The sequence below is a fragment of the Culex quinquefasciatus genome, chromosome 3 (genome assembly GCF_015732765.1).
Source record: "Culex quinquefasciatus strain JHB chromosome 3, VPISU_Cqui_1.0_pri_paternal, whole genome shotgun sequence".
Lineage (NCBI taxonomy): Eukaryota > Metazoa > Arthropoda > Insecta > Diptera > Culicidae > Culex > Culex quinquefasciatus.
The window spans coordinates 97,785,209-97,801,715 of NC_051863.1; the positions used below are offsets into that span (position 1 = coordinate 97,785,209).

The 16,507-nt window shown below is 44.7% G+C and overlaps 1 protein-coding gene and 1 long non-coding RNA gene across 2 annotated transcripts; both read left to right on the forward strand.

The window, feature by feature from the left end:
- Window positions 1–4,764: 4,764 nt before the first annotated feature.
- Window positions 4,765–7,895, forward strand: LOC119769130 (talin-1-like). The gene is made up of 2 exons (XM_038261031.1): window positions 4,765–4,819; window positions 6,427–7,895. Exons 1-2 carry the CDS (start codon window positions 4,765–4,767, stop codon window positions 7,827–7,829), a joined length of 1,458 nt encoding a protein of 485 aa, XP_038116959.1. The 3' UTR covers window positions 7,830–7,895.
- A 7,843-nt stretch (window positions 7,896–15,738) lies between these two features.
- LOC119769948 lies at window positions 15,739–16,209 on the forward strand. Its single transcript, XR_005278590.1, has 2 exons — window positions 15,739–15,851; window positions 15,966–16,209. It is a non-coding gene; the product is annotated as an uncharacterized LOC119769948 (long non-coding RNA).
- The last annotated feature ends 298 nt before the right edge of the window (window positions 16,210–16,507 follow it).

Below are 16,507 nucleotides of genomic sequence, written 5' to 3' on the forward strand. Positions count from 1 at the left end.
CAAATCAAGAAAAATCAGTTCACCCAAAGTTCAGCACACTAATTTCAGTTAGCGGGATGGTAACATTAGGTATGAACAGAATATTGCATCCCGCACTGATAGGAGTTATATTGGACGTTTAAAAACAGCAACATTTTAAAATAGGATTTCTAAACTTGAAACAAACCAGTTACCGTACACAATAAAAACAATTAAAAATGAGATCTTTGGAAAATAGATTTTTTTTTTCAACGTACTTATTCTGAAGGATTATTCAAAGTGTCAAACTAAATTATAAATCGATTTTAGCTACTTACAAAATTTAAAAAAAAAATAAAAAGTTCTAAATGCAATTTGGTATTAACACGGACGAACGGACATGACACCAGAATTTTGAATGTGAAGCTGCTCCTCTTTTTCTTTTTCTTATCCTTTTTCTCTGCATTCCTTCGGAACGAGAACGCTTAAGTCAAAACAAAGTTTGACAGTTTGCTCCTCTTGACAGTTTGCTTGATTTCTGTTTTTGGCTCGTCGTTTAAACGTTTTGGAATCGTTGATTTGCGTGTTGACGAGACGAAAGTTCGAGGATTCGACGTGTTCTAACCGTAAAGCAATTGGAACGGGAGCGAAACGGATTGGAGCTGAACATTTCCCCTGGACCCTGCAGATTTTTAGCAGTGCGTAGAGTTTTGCACCCGTGCGCCCTGGAAAACAGGTGCGGGTCGAGCGAAAAACTCAGCAGTGCCATCATCCCTGCTGATCTCTGATAGCTTGTTGTACTTATAAGTTGAAGACGGTACAAGCGGAAACGACGAGCCCGTGCGTCTTGAAGGTTCATCGTGATGCGGACGAAACAAGCGGCTACTCCGAGTACTCGTGCGCCCTGGCGAGGACGTGCGGGTAATGCGAAGAACCCGGCATCATCATTTTCTTGAGCAAATAATAAAAAATGTTGGCTAATTTAAACTATATTATATTTTATTTAAGCCCAGATTCACACGACTAAACAACCGTTCGGTACCCTTGCACAACCTGCCACGCATCTTGGCAGTCGGTTCGTTATTCCAAGCTCCACTATTAATCCACCGCTGCTAGACAATCATTTCCATGTGTTGGGAGGCCAATCCTCGAGTTCCGTGTGCTAAGCGCTCTACTGTTCCAGACGATCTGTTTGGCCACATCTTGGCAATCTAGAGAAGAAATGGCTGTCCTTGACTCCTGATAATTTAATGCTGCATCGCGCGCTCAAAATTAGGAAAAACTCAATTATTCAAGAAAGCTGTAAAAAATTGAGCTAAACTCATTAAATTTATCATAAACTTTGCACATCTTGCTTGTTTTGTTTATTTACATATTCATGAATCAATCCCGATACTATTGTTGATATCACACAAAAATGTACAACCACCGTTCACCGCAAAAGGAACTGCGCGCGTAGTGAAGCTATTGGTACCGGATAAAGTACAGACATATTTCAATCACCGCAGCATGACAACATTTTGACTGAAAGTAGAATAATATCAAAACAAATATAGTTCGCCAACGTGAGCACTGGCGGCGCTAGTGTTTCATCGCGGTTTTAACGTATTTTTATTCGGCTGAAATTTGAATTTTGCCTCACAAAACTAAGCAGAGTTTGTTCGTGGTGTCATGTCCGTTCGTCCGTGGTATTAATCAACCAACCAAAAAAAAAATGGTTAAAAAAGTGTTAAATGCTCAAACTTATACCTAAAGCAATTGGTTAAATATACCAATTTGGATTTGTAAACAATTAGTCTATCCTTATCATGTTAAATCAAACAAGCCGTACAAAGCCTTAATGACTCATTGACACTGTTTTGATAGCAATCTAGAGTTAAAAAAATGATCCAATAAACAAAATTTATTTCTATATGCTCTTTTTCAAGAAACCGCCTTGAGTGAGGGATATTCAAAAACACCCAAAGAGCAAAAAAGTGAAAATTCTGTTTATTGGACTTTAAAAAAAAAATTGAAATGCAAAATCCACTGCTTGTTAACAAATCTCCATTGGCCCAATTGGGTTGTATTGCTCTAATCACATTTTTTATATTAAATAATTCAAATATTTTCCCACATCAAAATTTTCATGTACTAGAACAGCGATTCTCAACCTTCTTCTAGGCCGGTATCCCCTGCCATGTAAATCAAGTAGGCCCGGTACCCCCGTTGAGAATCGCTGTCTAGGGGGGTGCCACTTAGGTTCCGGCAGGTTTCTCGGGTTAGAAACCGCTTGATCGGCTCCAAACCCTCCAAACGCTCCGAAACTCGCTCCGAATCCGATCTGGAACTATGAACGTTTTGAGCTAAAAAATCGTGAAGTTCACTCTACCGTGTACAAGCTGTCAAACTTTGATTTGTAAAACAAAACAAACGTCGTGTTTTTGTTTTCATTGCAAAAAGTCTCGAAATCGGATTATTTCTGCGCGTGTCCGCGAATGGTCCCTTGCAATTGGCGTTGGAGTCGGTTCCGGCGGATTGTGAGAAGGTTTGCTGAATAAGTTGGGATTAAATGTAGCAAGTGTTGTGCAGAATCGATGGGAAAAGGGCGCGCAGAGAAAATGACGAGGGAAGTGCTGGAAGTCTGGACGGATTTGGCAGCGATGTTCTCGTCTATGGTTTACTACCATTTGAGATTGTTTGAACACGATAATCGTCAAGTGCATCGATTACAAGCAGTTAGCGATCGAGCTGGAGGAGAATCCGGCCAAAGTGAAGTCGATCAACAGTTTAGGCAGGCGTTGGGGATTACACTGCAGACGCAACGGATGGACGTGGTGGAGTCTTCGCTTCTGAAGGAGTACGTAATTACCGGGATGTTGGCGTATGTTTCCAGTTAAAGTTAGGTTTAGAAAACAGAATTATATTCCTTCCCGCAGGTCACCTTGAGCCTCATCCAGAACCGCTTCATCCACAACACGGTGCTGTGCTGCCTGGTTTGCCTGTACAGCAGTCTGGGCGTTCCTGTTCGCGTCTCATCTTCCTAGAAGACCCGCTGGCCGTCGCCAAAATGCTCGACATCCAAGGGTGGTGTGTACCAGATCGCGTTCAATCTGTCCGAAACGGCAACCCAACAGTTTCTGCCCAAATTCCCATGGAGGTTCAACAGCAGCAGTAGCCGACTGCGACTGAGGTCGCGCCAGTCGTCCCCGCCCAGCGATCTAAAGGTCGACCAAAGAAAGACCCGAACGCCCCCAAGGCCAAGTACAAGAAGGACAAAGCAGCTGCGGCGGCAGCAGCTACGCTACAAACCATTGCCGCCGCGGCAGCCACTTTTTCGCAGCAGCAGGCCCTGCTTCCGTTCGCCGCAGGTCAGCAGCGGTTCACGTTCATGCCTGTGCCCAAGTACCCAAGCGGGATATCCGGACACAGATGTCCATGCTGTACAATTTCCTGACGCGCGGGTTTGACGCCGAGGACGATCAGTACATCCGGCAAAGCTACGAACTGATGCTCGGTGATGACACCGACATCAAGCAGCACTCGATGGGGTCGGTGCGAACGCAAAGCTTCTGCAAGATAGACCCGCGGGAAAAGGCCAAATACAAGTACCTCCATCTGTGCGGTACGGCAGCCGGAAACCACCTGAAGAACATCGAAACGACCAAGGCCGTCACCAAGATGCAGGTGGGCCAGGTGGTCCGCCCGTCGGTGACGGATCTGCGCGAGACCAAATACGAAGCGATCGGCATCAGCAGCACGTACCTGTTCCGGATCGACATGGAGACCATCATCGACGCAACCAAGTGCGGCAACCTGGCCCGGTTCCTCAACCACAGTTGCAATGTGAGAAGATCCTGCATTGTTGAGTTCTGATTACGTTTCTAATCCTTTTCAATTCTCTTCCCTTCCACAGCCCAACTGCTACACCAAGGTCATCACGATCGAGTCGGAGAAGAAGATTGTGATCTACTCGAAGCAGCCGATCGGCGTCAACGAGGAGATCACGTACGACTACAAGGTCCCGCTCGAGGACGAGAATATTTCATTTTATTGAGTGCGCAATTCTTGTTAAATACAGTTATTTTTTGTAAGATGACAAATATAATGTGTTAATATATTAAAGGCTATACAAAAAAACCTTTCCAAACCCAGCATTACAAAATGTTCACTAAAATTGTACACACTTTTATAATTGGCCTGATCGATTTGCTCTCAATCAGCAAGAATCTTCTCAATAATCAAGATTTTCTAAGTAATTTAAAAACGCTGTTATTCCCTGCCCCTAACCACCCACTTCCACTAAATAAACGCGAGAAAAAAAAAGACACTTTAACATTAAAATCACCGTGCCCGCCTCCCCCATTGGTAGCTCCCGTGATGTGCCCCAAACTACGGGTCCGTTCCGTGTCACGAGTCACGACATCTACGCCCACGCCGCCACCACCACCAGTGTACTCCTCGTCGGAGGAGGTAGTTGTGCACTGCTGGGTTCTGTTCTATAGCTGTGGTCGTTGTCGTCGCCAAGGCCATGCTGTCACCACTGCCCTTACCGCCCCTACGCGTCTTGTGCATTCCGAGTGCCCAGGCCGAGATTCTGGTTCAGCATCATGTACCGTTGGTGCAGTGGATCGAGCTGGTTCATAACTGAGGGTAGGGTGAAGGGACAACTGGGGAGGCAGAAGGCGAGGCCGACGAAGCTACCGGGTTGATGGATTTGTCCGACCAGTCTGCGGCTAGCCCTCGGTACCTAGATGGCAGGTTAGGGTAAGCGTTTGCCGAGTCCGGCTGGACCGAGCACGTTCGCCGTTTTCAGCGAAATGGCCCATGGCATTGGCGTTATCAGAGCCAGCGTTCGCCAACGATGACTACCCGTCGGACTGTTAGTTGCTAGAAGAACTTGGCGGTTGGCTTGACTTCATGCCCGAGTTCGACTGGAATCCTTGATGGGCCGGTTTAGGTTGCTGTTGCTAGAGTTGCGGTTTGCTGTTGCAGCAGTTCTGCGGATTTTGTTTCTTCTTGCGTCCTCTTTTTGGCTTGTCCACGGGAGGCGCTGGAGGTTGACCCAAAGGTACGTTCAGTGGAGATTTTACTGGGGTTGATGGTGGTAATTTCCGCCATTCGCCGCCGCTCCTTCAGGTCTTCGGTAGCGACCGCCGCGAAGAGGTAGAATGCTATGTGATTAACACAAACTCTTGCTGAAGTTCGCACCTGGCTTCGCTCGCTGGTGAATAAAAGACGGATTGTTCCGGAGTTGAATCATTACGTCGGAACAGAAAGCGTTGCTTTTGGATGTCAGCTCTGGAAAGGGAAAGAATTCATCATGAAAGGTAAGGTTTAATTATTTGTTGATCGCTATCGAGAGGACAACTTTCAACCGGATAAAAGGTTCATCAGCTCCTTTTCAATAGCCAACATTTTATATGAATCATTCATTGATTCATGTGATTGCTTCAACGGCGCCAATAGTTTTGGTTCATTCCAAGCATAGGGAAACGGGATGGATCCTCTGCGGACATTCCTTCCTACAGGATGCGATCCGCTTTCTGCTCTACCAGACTCACCTTTGCTTCGCCGAGACCTGCCTCTCTTTCAAACTTTCCACTCGGTGCTCTCGATTCCTTCGGTACTTGCTCACGGTAGAGCATCTCCCATTGTGCGTAAACGTAAACAACTCTTTCATATGCGCGCTTTTAAAATCGCTTTTTTCAAGTGTAAAACTAACCGTTTTTCTTCGCGAGTACTATTTTGGTGCAAACTAGTGAAGGATTTAACAGGACACTGTGATAGATAGGTGTAATTTACGCGATAAAGTGATTTCGTGTCGTTTAATTACACATCACAACTTGCGAGTGTCTCCCAACGATACACTCTTTCTCGCTCCCTCACGCACCCGGACCCGCTATAGTATTTTTCGCTTCCAAACAACAACAATCCAACGCATCGAAATGACAAAATCGAGCAATTGCGACGCAGATGTTTGCCTTGGCAAAGCGGCCAATCGCTCGCCTCGCGTTCGATGCTAATTCTGTTCAGCCAGCTTGCATATAAAATGTGCTAATCTGGACAATACCGTCGTTAAACCACTACGGGATTCCGCCGGCGTTTGCTGGTTGTGTTCGAAATGCCGTGACCCTGTAAAACGGAAAGCAACATCTAACAGCAACACCATGGATCTTATCCTACAACGGACAACATCGACGATGAAATTAGTTGGCGCCCTCCTGGATACAGTTCAGATCTTGAGCCAACTAACCAGGACCTTGTGCTCTCGACCCAACTGCAGTACCATCCGCCCACCTGTTCCTGACCTTGACACCGTAGCCGGAGGCAACGATCCTCTGAACTTCACCGAAATTTTCGAATCCGCCATGAATGGCGAGAAACGACCACGTTCGAGCAGTTTATCCAGACAATCATTATCGCAGCCGGAGAAAATCACGAGAGTTGACGTTTCAGTTAACCAAACTGCTGCTTCCAATATTACAGTCCCTCCCGTTTCAGACTCCAATGACCATCTCGCTGTTGACACGGAACAGTTTTGTTCTGACCCCCTCTTCGACGCGGCCTCCAAGGTTGCTCTAGAAGTTGCAGCCCTTGCGGCGGAGTTCTCCGCTGGATATTCTACTGCACCAACCGAGCAAACCAACCCACCCGCCTCGCCAAAAATCTTAGCGTCACAAGTAGCCACCGCTCAGCAAGCCGCCGCTGCACAGCAACTTGCCACTGCACAACAAGCCGCCTCTGCTCAGCAACTCGCCACTGCCCAGCACGCCGCCACTGCTCAGCATGCCGCCTCTGCTCAGTATGCCGCCTCTGCTCAGCATGCCGCCTCTGCTCAGCAACTCGTCACTGCCCAGCACGCCGCCACTGCTCAGCATGCCGCCTCTGCTCTGTATGCCGCCACTGCCCAGCACGCCGCCTCTGCTCAGCAACTCGCCACTGCTCAGCATGCCGCCTCTGCTCAGCATGCCGCCTCTACTCAGCATGCCGCCTCTGCTCAGCATGCCGCCTCTGCTCAGCAACTCGCCCAGCAAGCCGCCGCCCAGCAGGCCGCAGCCCAGCAAGCCGCCGCCCAGCAAGCCGCCGCCCAGCAAGCCGCCGCCCAGCAGGCCGCCGCACAGCAGGCCGCAGCCCAGCATGCCGCCACACAGCAAGCCGCAGCCCAACAGGTCGCCGCCCAACAAGCCGCCGCCCAGCAGGCCGCCGCACAGCAGGCCGCAGCCCAGCAGGCCGCCGCACAGCAAGCCGCCGCCGAGCAGGTCGCCACCCAGCAGGCTTTACAAACTGCCGCCACTGCAAACGCTCAACAAACAGCCACTATCAATCTTGCAGTTGCCTCCGCAAGTGCATCCACCGATTCAACTCAGAAATGGTATTATGTTACACGTTTTCAACCACACGAAAAATCTGCCAATATCATCAGGTATATACAAAGCAAAACAAACTGTGACCCAGACCAGATAGTATGTAACAAGCTCGTAAGCAACAACAAATCAAACGGTAGGCCTTTGTCATTTTTGTCGTTCAAAATAACCGTGCCAGATTCGATTGAAACCATTGTAAACACACACACTTTTTGGCCTGATGGCGTAACTATTCAACCGTTCACGGAAAACCGCACGCGTGCAATCGCCAGTACCAAATCCAAATCTAACGGCCCTCCTCGTACACGATCGACCGTTCCCTCTCGAGATCGAGATGTCCTACCAAGTGCAGTACCGAACACACGAAATACCAATCTACCACCCTTCCACGGCCAGACTCCTTTTCCATCGGGCTTCCGCTTGCCGCATCCTCCGTTGCCACCATACCTGACACCATTCCCGATGATACCGCAGTACCAGTTGTACCCAAACCTACGGAACGAGTTAAGGTCCCTCCAGCCCTAGAAACGAATCTGCTCCTTTTTTTACCAGAACATTGGTGGCTTAAACACTACAATCGCTCAGCACTCACTCGCCATTTCTTTTGCATCTTACGATATGTACGCCTTTACTGAAACGTGGCTGACAGCTGACACTCTATCCAGTCAGCTTTTCGGCCCCGAATACGAAGTGTTCCGTTCCGATCGCACCTCTGTCAATAGCGATAAAATGTCAGGGGGGTGGTGTTCTACTTGCTATTCGATCCGCTCTGAAGCCACGCCAGCCGTTTCCACCAAATTGTTCAATTCCCGAACAGGTCTGGGTCAATGTTCCACTTGCTACATCAACGCTGTTCATTTGTGTAGTTTATATCCCCCCGAAACGTGACAATGATCGGCCTCTGATCGAACAACACAGAGATTCCCTGGCCTGGGTGACATCCATGATGAAAATTAACGATAGTGTTATGATCATTGGTGATTTTAATTTTCCTGCTCTCCGCTGGACGCGTAGTCCGACAAACAAGCTCATACCGAACCTCGCCATTACTCCAACGAATCAGCTTAAACTGGATGTTTTGGACGACTACTCTGTAGCTAACTTGAAACAGTTGAATGATATCCCCAACATCTCTAACAACGTGCTAGATCTATGTTTCGTTAGCTCTGACACACCGACTTGCTGTAGTCTCCTGCCTGCTCCACAGCCGCTTGTAAAAATAGATCGTTTCACTCTCCCCTACTGGTATCAATTTCATGTAAAATTCATGCCTTTCGAGCTTCAAGCTGCAGCTTTTTCCACGATTTTAACAACGCTGACTTTGCTGGTATGTGTGTCTACCTGAACAACATCAACTGGAACGATTTGCTGCATAACCTCGACGCGAATGGAGCCGCCGAAACTCTGATGAACATCTTACGTCAAGCAATCGACACGTTCGTGCCCAGGAAGGAGCGACAACCCGCTAGATATCCACCATGGACAAACGAGCGCCTACGGATCTTAAAGACAGCAAAACGGGCTGCGCTTAGGAAGTACTCAAAACATCCAACCGACCGCTGGAGAAACTTTTTCTGGGCAGCTAGTAACCGATACAGCCACCTGAACAATCGGTTATACCATCAGCACCTACACTCCATCCAGAATCGCTTGAAACGGGACCCCAAGAAATTCTGGAACCACGTCAACGAGCAGAGGAAAGAATCCGGCCTACCAACCGTGATGGTTCGTGATGACACCGAAGCGACGAACCCGGAGGATATCTGCGATTTATTCCGCTCCCAGTTCAGCAGTGTTTTCAACGACGAGATCGTAGACGACGCGATCATCTCTAAGGCTGCCAACAACGTCCCAGCTCGCCCTCCGATTGGACAACATCCGTTCGTGAATCCTGATGCGGTCCGCCGAGCTTGCTTGCGCCTGAAAGGATCTACAAGTTGTGGTCCAGATGGCGTTCCCGCCCTAGTGCTGAAGAAATGTGGGGACAGCTTAGCAGCACCATTGTCTCTCTTGTTCAACCTCTCGCTTCGTACTGGTGTGTTCCCGTCTTGTTGGAAGAAATCTTTCGTTTTCCCGGTACACAAGAAGGGGCCAAAACGTGATGTTCGCAACTATCGTGGCATCGCCGCTCTTTGCGCAACAAGTAAATTGTTTGAGCAGATTGTTTTGGACTTCATCAAGTTCCAGTGCTCCAGCTACATTGCGCAGGAGCAACACGGGTTCATGGCTAAACGATCCACCAGTTCCAACCTAGTGGCTTACACCTCCTTTATCCTGCGGACCATGCAACATCGAAAGCAGATCGATGCCTTATACACGGACCTGTCTGCGGCTTTTGACAAATTGAATCACCGTATAGCTGTGGCAAAACTGGAGCGTCTGGGATTTGGTGGTTCGCTTCTTGACTGGCTAAGGTCCTATCTCGCTGGTCGAACGATGCGCGTCAAGATCGGTGATGTTGTTTCTGCTGCTTTCGCTGTATTTTCAGGCGTACCCCAAGGAAGCCATCTTGGTCCATTCATTTTTTTTGCTCTATATGAACGATGTACATCTACTTTTGAAGTGCCACAAGCTGTCTTATGCTGACGACATAAAGCTGTATGCCGTCATCGAAACATAGGCGCTCCAGCTACACCGGGACAGACGACCTCGATGAGATCGATTACGAGCTCGATTACAGCTTCTTTGACAACAATTTCCACTTAGAACAACGTAACGACCGGCTTCACCGCCTGTGCCACAATCAGCTGGCACAACACTTAGTAAAACAACCAGTCAACTTATCACAAAATCCACAACATTCACAATCCCAGCAACAACAACACCAACAACACAATCAACAACAACAATCCCAGCAACAACAACACCAACAGCATATCCAGCTCCAACAACAACAATCCCAGCAACGTCAACACCAACCCCAGCAGCATCAACATCAACAACTACATCAACAGCATAGCCAGCACCAACAACAACAGTCCCAGCAACGTCAACACCAACCCCAGCAGCAACAGCAACATCAACAGCAACATCAACAACAACAACAACAACCACAACCCCATCAACAACATCATCAAAATCTACAGCAACAACTACAAGCCCAGTCCCACCAACAACAGCAACCACAACTTCACCAGCAACACCCACCGGCACAACAGCAACCACAACTTCATCAACAGCAACAGCCCACCCAAGCTCAGCTAATACATAGAAGCGCACAGGTATACAGTGAAACACCTAGCTGGATGTTCCGGCCAGCGCAACGTAGCTCTTTTTCGGAAACAGGAAATTTTATGAACTAATGACGCCTTCATGTGAAGCTAGCGATAATTTAATTTTGACAAGTCCAACCACTGCGTCTAATAATTTAATTGAAATTTTGACTTACTGTCAAAATTTCAATAGAATGAAAAGTGCCGCAAAAATCGACACTATTAATCAAGCTATCAGCGGATGCCTTTATACTGCTATTCTTGGCACGGAGACCAGTTGGGACGCTAGTATTTTAAGCGAAGAGGTTTTCTCTAGCAACTTTAATGTATTCAGGAATGATAGAAATCTGTTATCATCCGGGAAAAGTCAGGAGGCGGCGTTTTAGTCGCCATTAAAACCGATTTTGACTCAGAAAAACTTGATTCTGACGTTTTTGCACACTTTGAACACGTATGGGTCAAAGCTCAGATTGCAAAAGAGACTCACATCTTTGCATCTGTGTATTTTCCCCCCGTTATCGCCACTCAGCTCATATGAAGATTTCTTCAGGAACGCTGAAAAAAATTATTTCCAGTCTAGATCCCGAATCCAAAATACATTTGTATGGCGATTTCAATCTCGGTGCTGTCGACTTCATGGTTGACGCAGAAAACGAGTCTATTCTTATTCCCATCTTAGGGGAAAGTGATAGATTACAATTCATTTTTGATAAAATGTACTCTCTCGGCCTAAATCAAATTAATCATGTTAAAAATCAAAATAATCGCTTTCTTGATCTTCTTTTTACTAATATGACTGAAGACTTCTGTGTGACTGAAGCAAATAATCCACTTTGGAAAAATGAAGCTCATCACACAGCAATTGAATTTTCACTTTTCGTGCATAAGGCTAATAACAGACCAGATGGTTCAGATTACGAAGAAATTCCTGATTACAATAATGCCAATTATCCCTTAATCAAACGTAGACTATTAGAAGTTGATTGGAAAGCATTACTAGAGAAAGAAACGAACATCGAGCTAGCAGTTAACACTTTCTATAGCATTATATACGACATCCTCGATGAAAGCGTCCCAATACGAAGAAAAAGACGCACAATTGACAAACACCCGCCTTGGTTTACAAGAGAGGTTAAAAACCTTAAAAATAGAAAACAAAAGCTCACAAAGCTTACAAAAGCAATAGCCAAAAACTTGATGAGTATCTACAAATATGCAGTCAGTTAGAAGTCACCATCCAATTTGAATTTGAAAAGTATCATAGAAAGGTAGAATCGGAAATCAAGAGTGATTCCAAGCAGTTTTTCAATTTTGTCAAATCAAAATTAAAAAGTAGTAATTTTCCGTCACATATGTCTCTCGACAATAAAATTGGCAAAAACAGTGCAGAAATTTGTGAATTATTCGCAAACTTTTTTGAAAGCGTATACACCTCTTTTGATGAAAACGATCGCGACCGAAGCTACTTTTCCTTTATACCCCAAGCGAATAACGAAATAATAGTCGATAGCTTATCCTTAGATGAAATTCAGGCGGCTCTTAAAGCTCTTGATAGTTCAAAAGTACCGGACCAGATGGAATATCTCCAAAATTTGCAAAAATGTAGCCTCTGAACTGGCTTCTCCGCTTTATTGGCTATTTAATCTATCATTAAAATCAGGAATATTCCCAAGTGCTTGGAAGAAATCAAATCATATTTAGTTCCAATTTTCAAATCCGGTAAAAAATCTGACGTGAAAAACTACCGTGGAATTGCTCTTATTTCATGTATTCCCAAGCTCTTTGAGGCAATAGTTAACAACAAAATGTTTGCTCAATTAAAAGACTACATAACACAAAAACAGCATGGATTTTTCAAAGGGCGCTCAACCGCAACTAATCTTCTCTCGTTCGTAAACTACACATTGAATGAAATGGATAACAAAAACTCTGTACAGACACTCTATACTGACTTTAGCAAAGCCTTCGACAGAGTGGACATTCCTATGCTTCTTTTCAAATTGGATAAAATCGGAATTGATTCTAATCTACTTTCATGGCTTAAATCTTACTTAACAAAACGCACGCAATGTGTTAAATTTAATGGCCTCATATCTAGGCTCATCAATGTTACTTCCGGGGTACCTCAAGGCTCTCATTTAGGCCCATTACTTTTTATTCTTTACGTAAATGATGTATCCTTTATATTTAAGCATATCAACGTTTCGATTTACGCAGATGACATGAAATTGTTTATGAAAATTAAAGACGAAACTGACGCTTCAAGATTCCAGTACGAAATCAACATATTCTTTGAATGGTGCTGTCGTAGCCTTTTACAACTTAACATTAAAAGTGTACATCGATCTTGTTCAGCAGAAAAATAAATAAGCCAAATATAAACGTAAAACTAGACAACCAGATAGTTGAAACCTGTTCAAATGTTAGAGATTTAGGAGTCATACTTGATTCTAAAATGACTTTCATCGAACATTACAACACGATGGTATTCAAAGCAACTAATATGCTCAACTTCATAAAACGATTCAGTTATAACTTTAAGGACCCTATACATTGAAAACATTGTTCATAGCTTATGTTCGCTCTATTCTTGAATATTGTAGCGTCGTGTGGAGTCCACACATCAAAACACACGAAACCCGTATTGAATCAGTGCAAAAACAATTTTTACTATTTGCGCTTCGTAAACTAGGGTGGACAGTGTTTCCTCTTCCTTCGTATATTGCACGCTGTATGTTAATAAGCTTAGAAACACTTGTAAAGCGTCGTGAATTCGCTTCTCTCTCGTTCGTAAATGATCTTATTGCAAACCGAATTAATTCTCCAGAGTTGTTACAAACATTAAATTTCTATGAACCCACACGCGTATTGAGAGCACGTGAGCCTTTCGCATTGCATTTTCACAGAACTGACTACGCCAAACACGGGCCCATGAATAGAATGATGGAAACTTATAACAAATATAATAACATAATCGATTTCACAATGACAAAATCCACTATGAAAAAACAGTTCTACAATCAAAGATAGATGTTCCCCCTTGTAATTAGAAACTAAGCAACGATCATGTAGTCTACGTATGTTTGACGAATAAATAAATAAATAAATAAATAAATATACGATTTCAAACGCGTAGTGACGCATTGTTCCTGCAGGACCAGCTTAACATCTTCGCTAACTGGTGCATGGACAACAAGATGTTGTTGAACGCTTCCAAATGCGCTGTAATCACTTTCACTCGGAAACGCTCCGCTATTGCATTCGACTACAAACTTACTAACACACTCTTGTCAAGGACATCTTGCGTTAAGGATCTCGGCGTAATGCTAGATAGCAAATTAACATTTTCTGATCACCTAGCATACACCACAGCGAAGGCTTCAAAAACACTAGGGTTTATTTTTAGAATCGCTAAAAAATTTCGCCAAATAAGCTGCCTTAAGGCATTGTACTGTTCCTTGTCCGTTCCACTTTGGAGTACTGCTCGGTTGTGTGGTCGCCCTTTTATCAGAACAGTATCCAGCGGATCGAGTCTGTTCAACGGAAATTTGTTCGTTATGCACAACGGCACGTTTTATGGGCCGACCCGTTGAATCCTCCATGTTACGTCGAGCGCTGCAAAATTTTACAACTTGACCTTCTCTCTACTCGACGTGATGTGGCTAAAGTAACATTCGTTACCGACCTTCTCCAGTCCTCAATCGATTGCCCATCAGTTTTGGAACTCATCGACTTCAACATACGCCGGCGCACTCTCCGCACCCACTACTTTCTGAGGGTTCCCCGAGCACTTACGAATTACGGACATCATGAGCCACTATCCAGCATGTGTCGTATTTTCAATTCCTGTTCTGACTTTTTGATTTCTCTCTCCTCGCAACACTATCAAAAATCGAGTCCTCAATCATCTTAGGAATTTGTAGCGAAGATCTGTGATATTATTTTTAAGGAAAGTGACATAAATGTTAATCGTTAATTGTAATAATTGTTAGATTTAAGTATGCTCGTCTTGTATCATTGGAGTTTGTAAACTTGTTGATGCGTTAAGACGAGGTGGTTTTGTGCCTCTCTGAGAGAGTGTCCTCTGACACAACTCAAAAGGGCTTTTCCCCACCTCCAAATAAAAAACAAAACAAAACAAACAAAACACGGTAGATTCCGGAAATGCCCTGGAGGGGACACCGCTACCAAGATCGAACCAAAGAGGAAATCATTCCCCGAAACAGCTGCCATAGAAATTCCTCCTCGGGAACCATGACAATAAACACTGGCTAATCCGCGATTATCGCAAGCAACTCTTCGTAGACCGGACCGTGCTACATAGTTCCTTCCGCGAACCTAATAGCGTTCGGAAAAAAACATCCTTTTCTCCGCGACCACGTTTGATAGTAGAAACAAGACATAAACAAACAGTTTGAAGTTTCAAAACGTCAAAATCTGCACTCTCAAAAAAGTTACCCATATCTTGTTTAAAAGTTGGATCGGGTCTGAAAGATCTGAAGCCGATCCAAATCCGCTCCGAAAACCTTAAGTGGCACCCCCCTAGATCGCTGTACTAGAGTTATACAAATATTAATTGCAAAGTTAAATTGGTGGAACTTTAGAAAACGTATGAAAGAGTGGGAACCTTGAATTGCAAAAAGTCAAGCGTGACCCGATTGATCCACACAGGCAGAAACTAAATAAAGGGGTAAAAAATAAGATATTCCAACAAAAATATTCAATTTTAACGATAATTTTTAAAATGTTTTTGACAAAGAATTGCAGCATCACGCGAATACCTTAGGTAGGCCATAGAATTTAAGACTCTACGAAAACAAATCTAATCAAAAATCTTTAATTATTGATTATTTTACTTAGGACAAAAGAATCAGCGTAGGACAGCAGTCGACAAACTGCGTTAGGTAATAAAAGAGTCCCCAACCACTTACCTTTATATAACACCGCATTGATTCGCCAGCACTGCGACGATTCCAGTCACAGGGGCACACACCTGATTGAAATGTTTACATGCACTGTAACTGAAAATCGCACTTTGCTCACTTGCTGAGTTCGTTTTCGCACTTTTTCATACGATTTTTTCAGTTCGACTGCGATTACACAAAAAAGTGTTATCGTAGTTGAACTGAAAAAATCGTATGAAAAAGTGCGAAAACGAACTCAGCAAAGTGTGATTTTCAGTTACAGTGTGCATCAGTTGAATCAAACTGTCAAAATTTATTTACGTCGTCGTTGATCGTCGAAAAAGGTAGAAAAAGTTTGCTCTTTTTGTTTGGATTTTGGAATGCACCTAAAATTTGTGAAAATCAAAAAATATCTTAATATTTCATCAACTGTAAGTACATAATGCACTCGATCAAACTATTTCTACCGGAAAAGAAACCTTCCGGAACTGAATCGGCAAAGATTGCCGGCAAATGTCAGTTACAACATATTTTTTATGTTTCAGCGAACGAGACGTGTCTGGATCAAGAAATCTCTTCCAATCTTAGCCATGTTCCCGTTCCTGCTCCTTCCCTTCACTCTCGTTCAGCAGAGGTACAAGTGGGCAGCGGCTTTCTTCGGGTCTCCAAGTAACCCGCCAAGGGTGTTCGTGGCCATTTGTGGATGTCCTTTCGATTTAGATGCTGCTGTCCCTGGCGGAAGTTGGAGGTAGTGTAAATACGTTGGGGGTCTGGCCGTAGCACCTTGAGGTAAGGCTGCTTTCCGTGGAGTTGAACTGGAGAGGCGGTGACATTCCACAAGCAAAACTGGGTTCGCCCCTAGAGGACGAGGCTTTCTCTGAATGAAATAGGTCCTGCTTCCGGTTGGGAAAGTTTACTCCAGGGCAGGTTGCGAGTACAAATGCTTTTGGTAGAATCATAAACAAACAATTTGTATTATTGTTGACGATCTTCAAATGTAATGTTTGAAAACAAAACTTACATTTTTCGTCCCTGATTCGACCATAGAATCCCATGGTTTTGACAGCGGTTACGGAAGCGATGATTT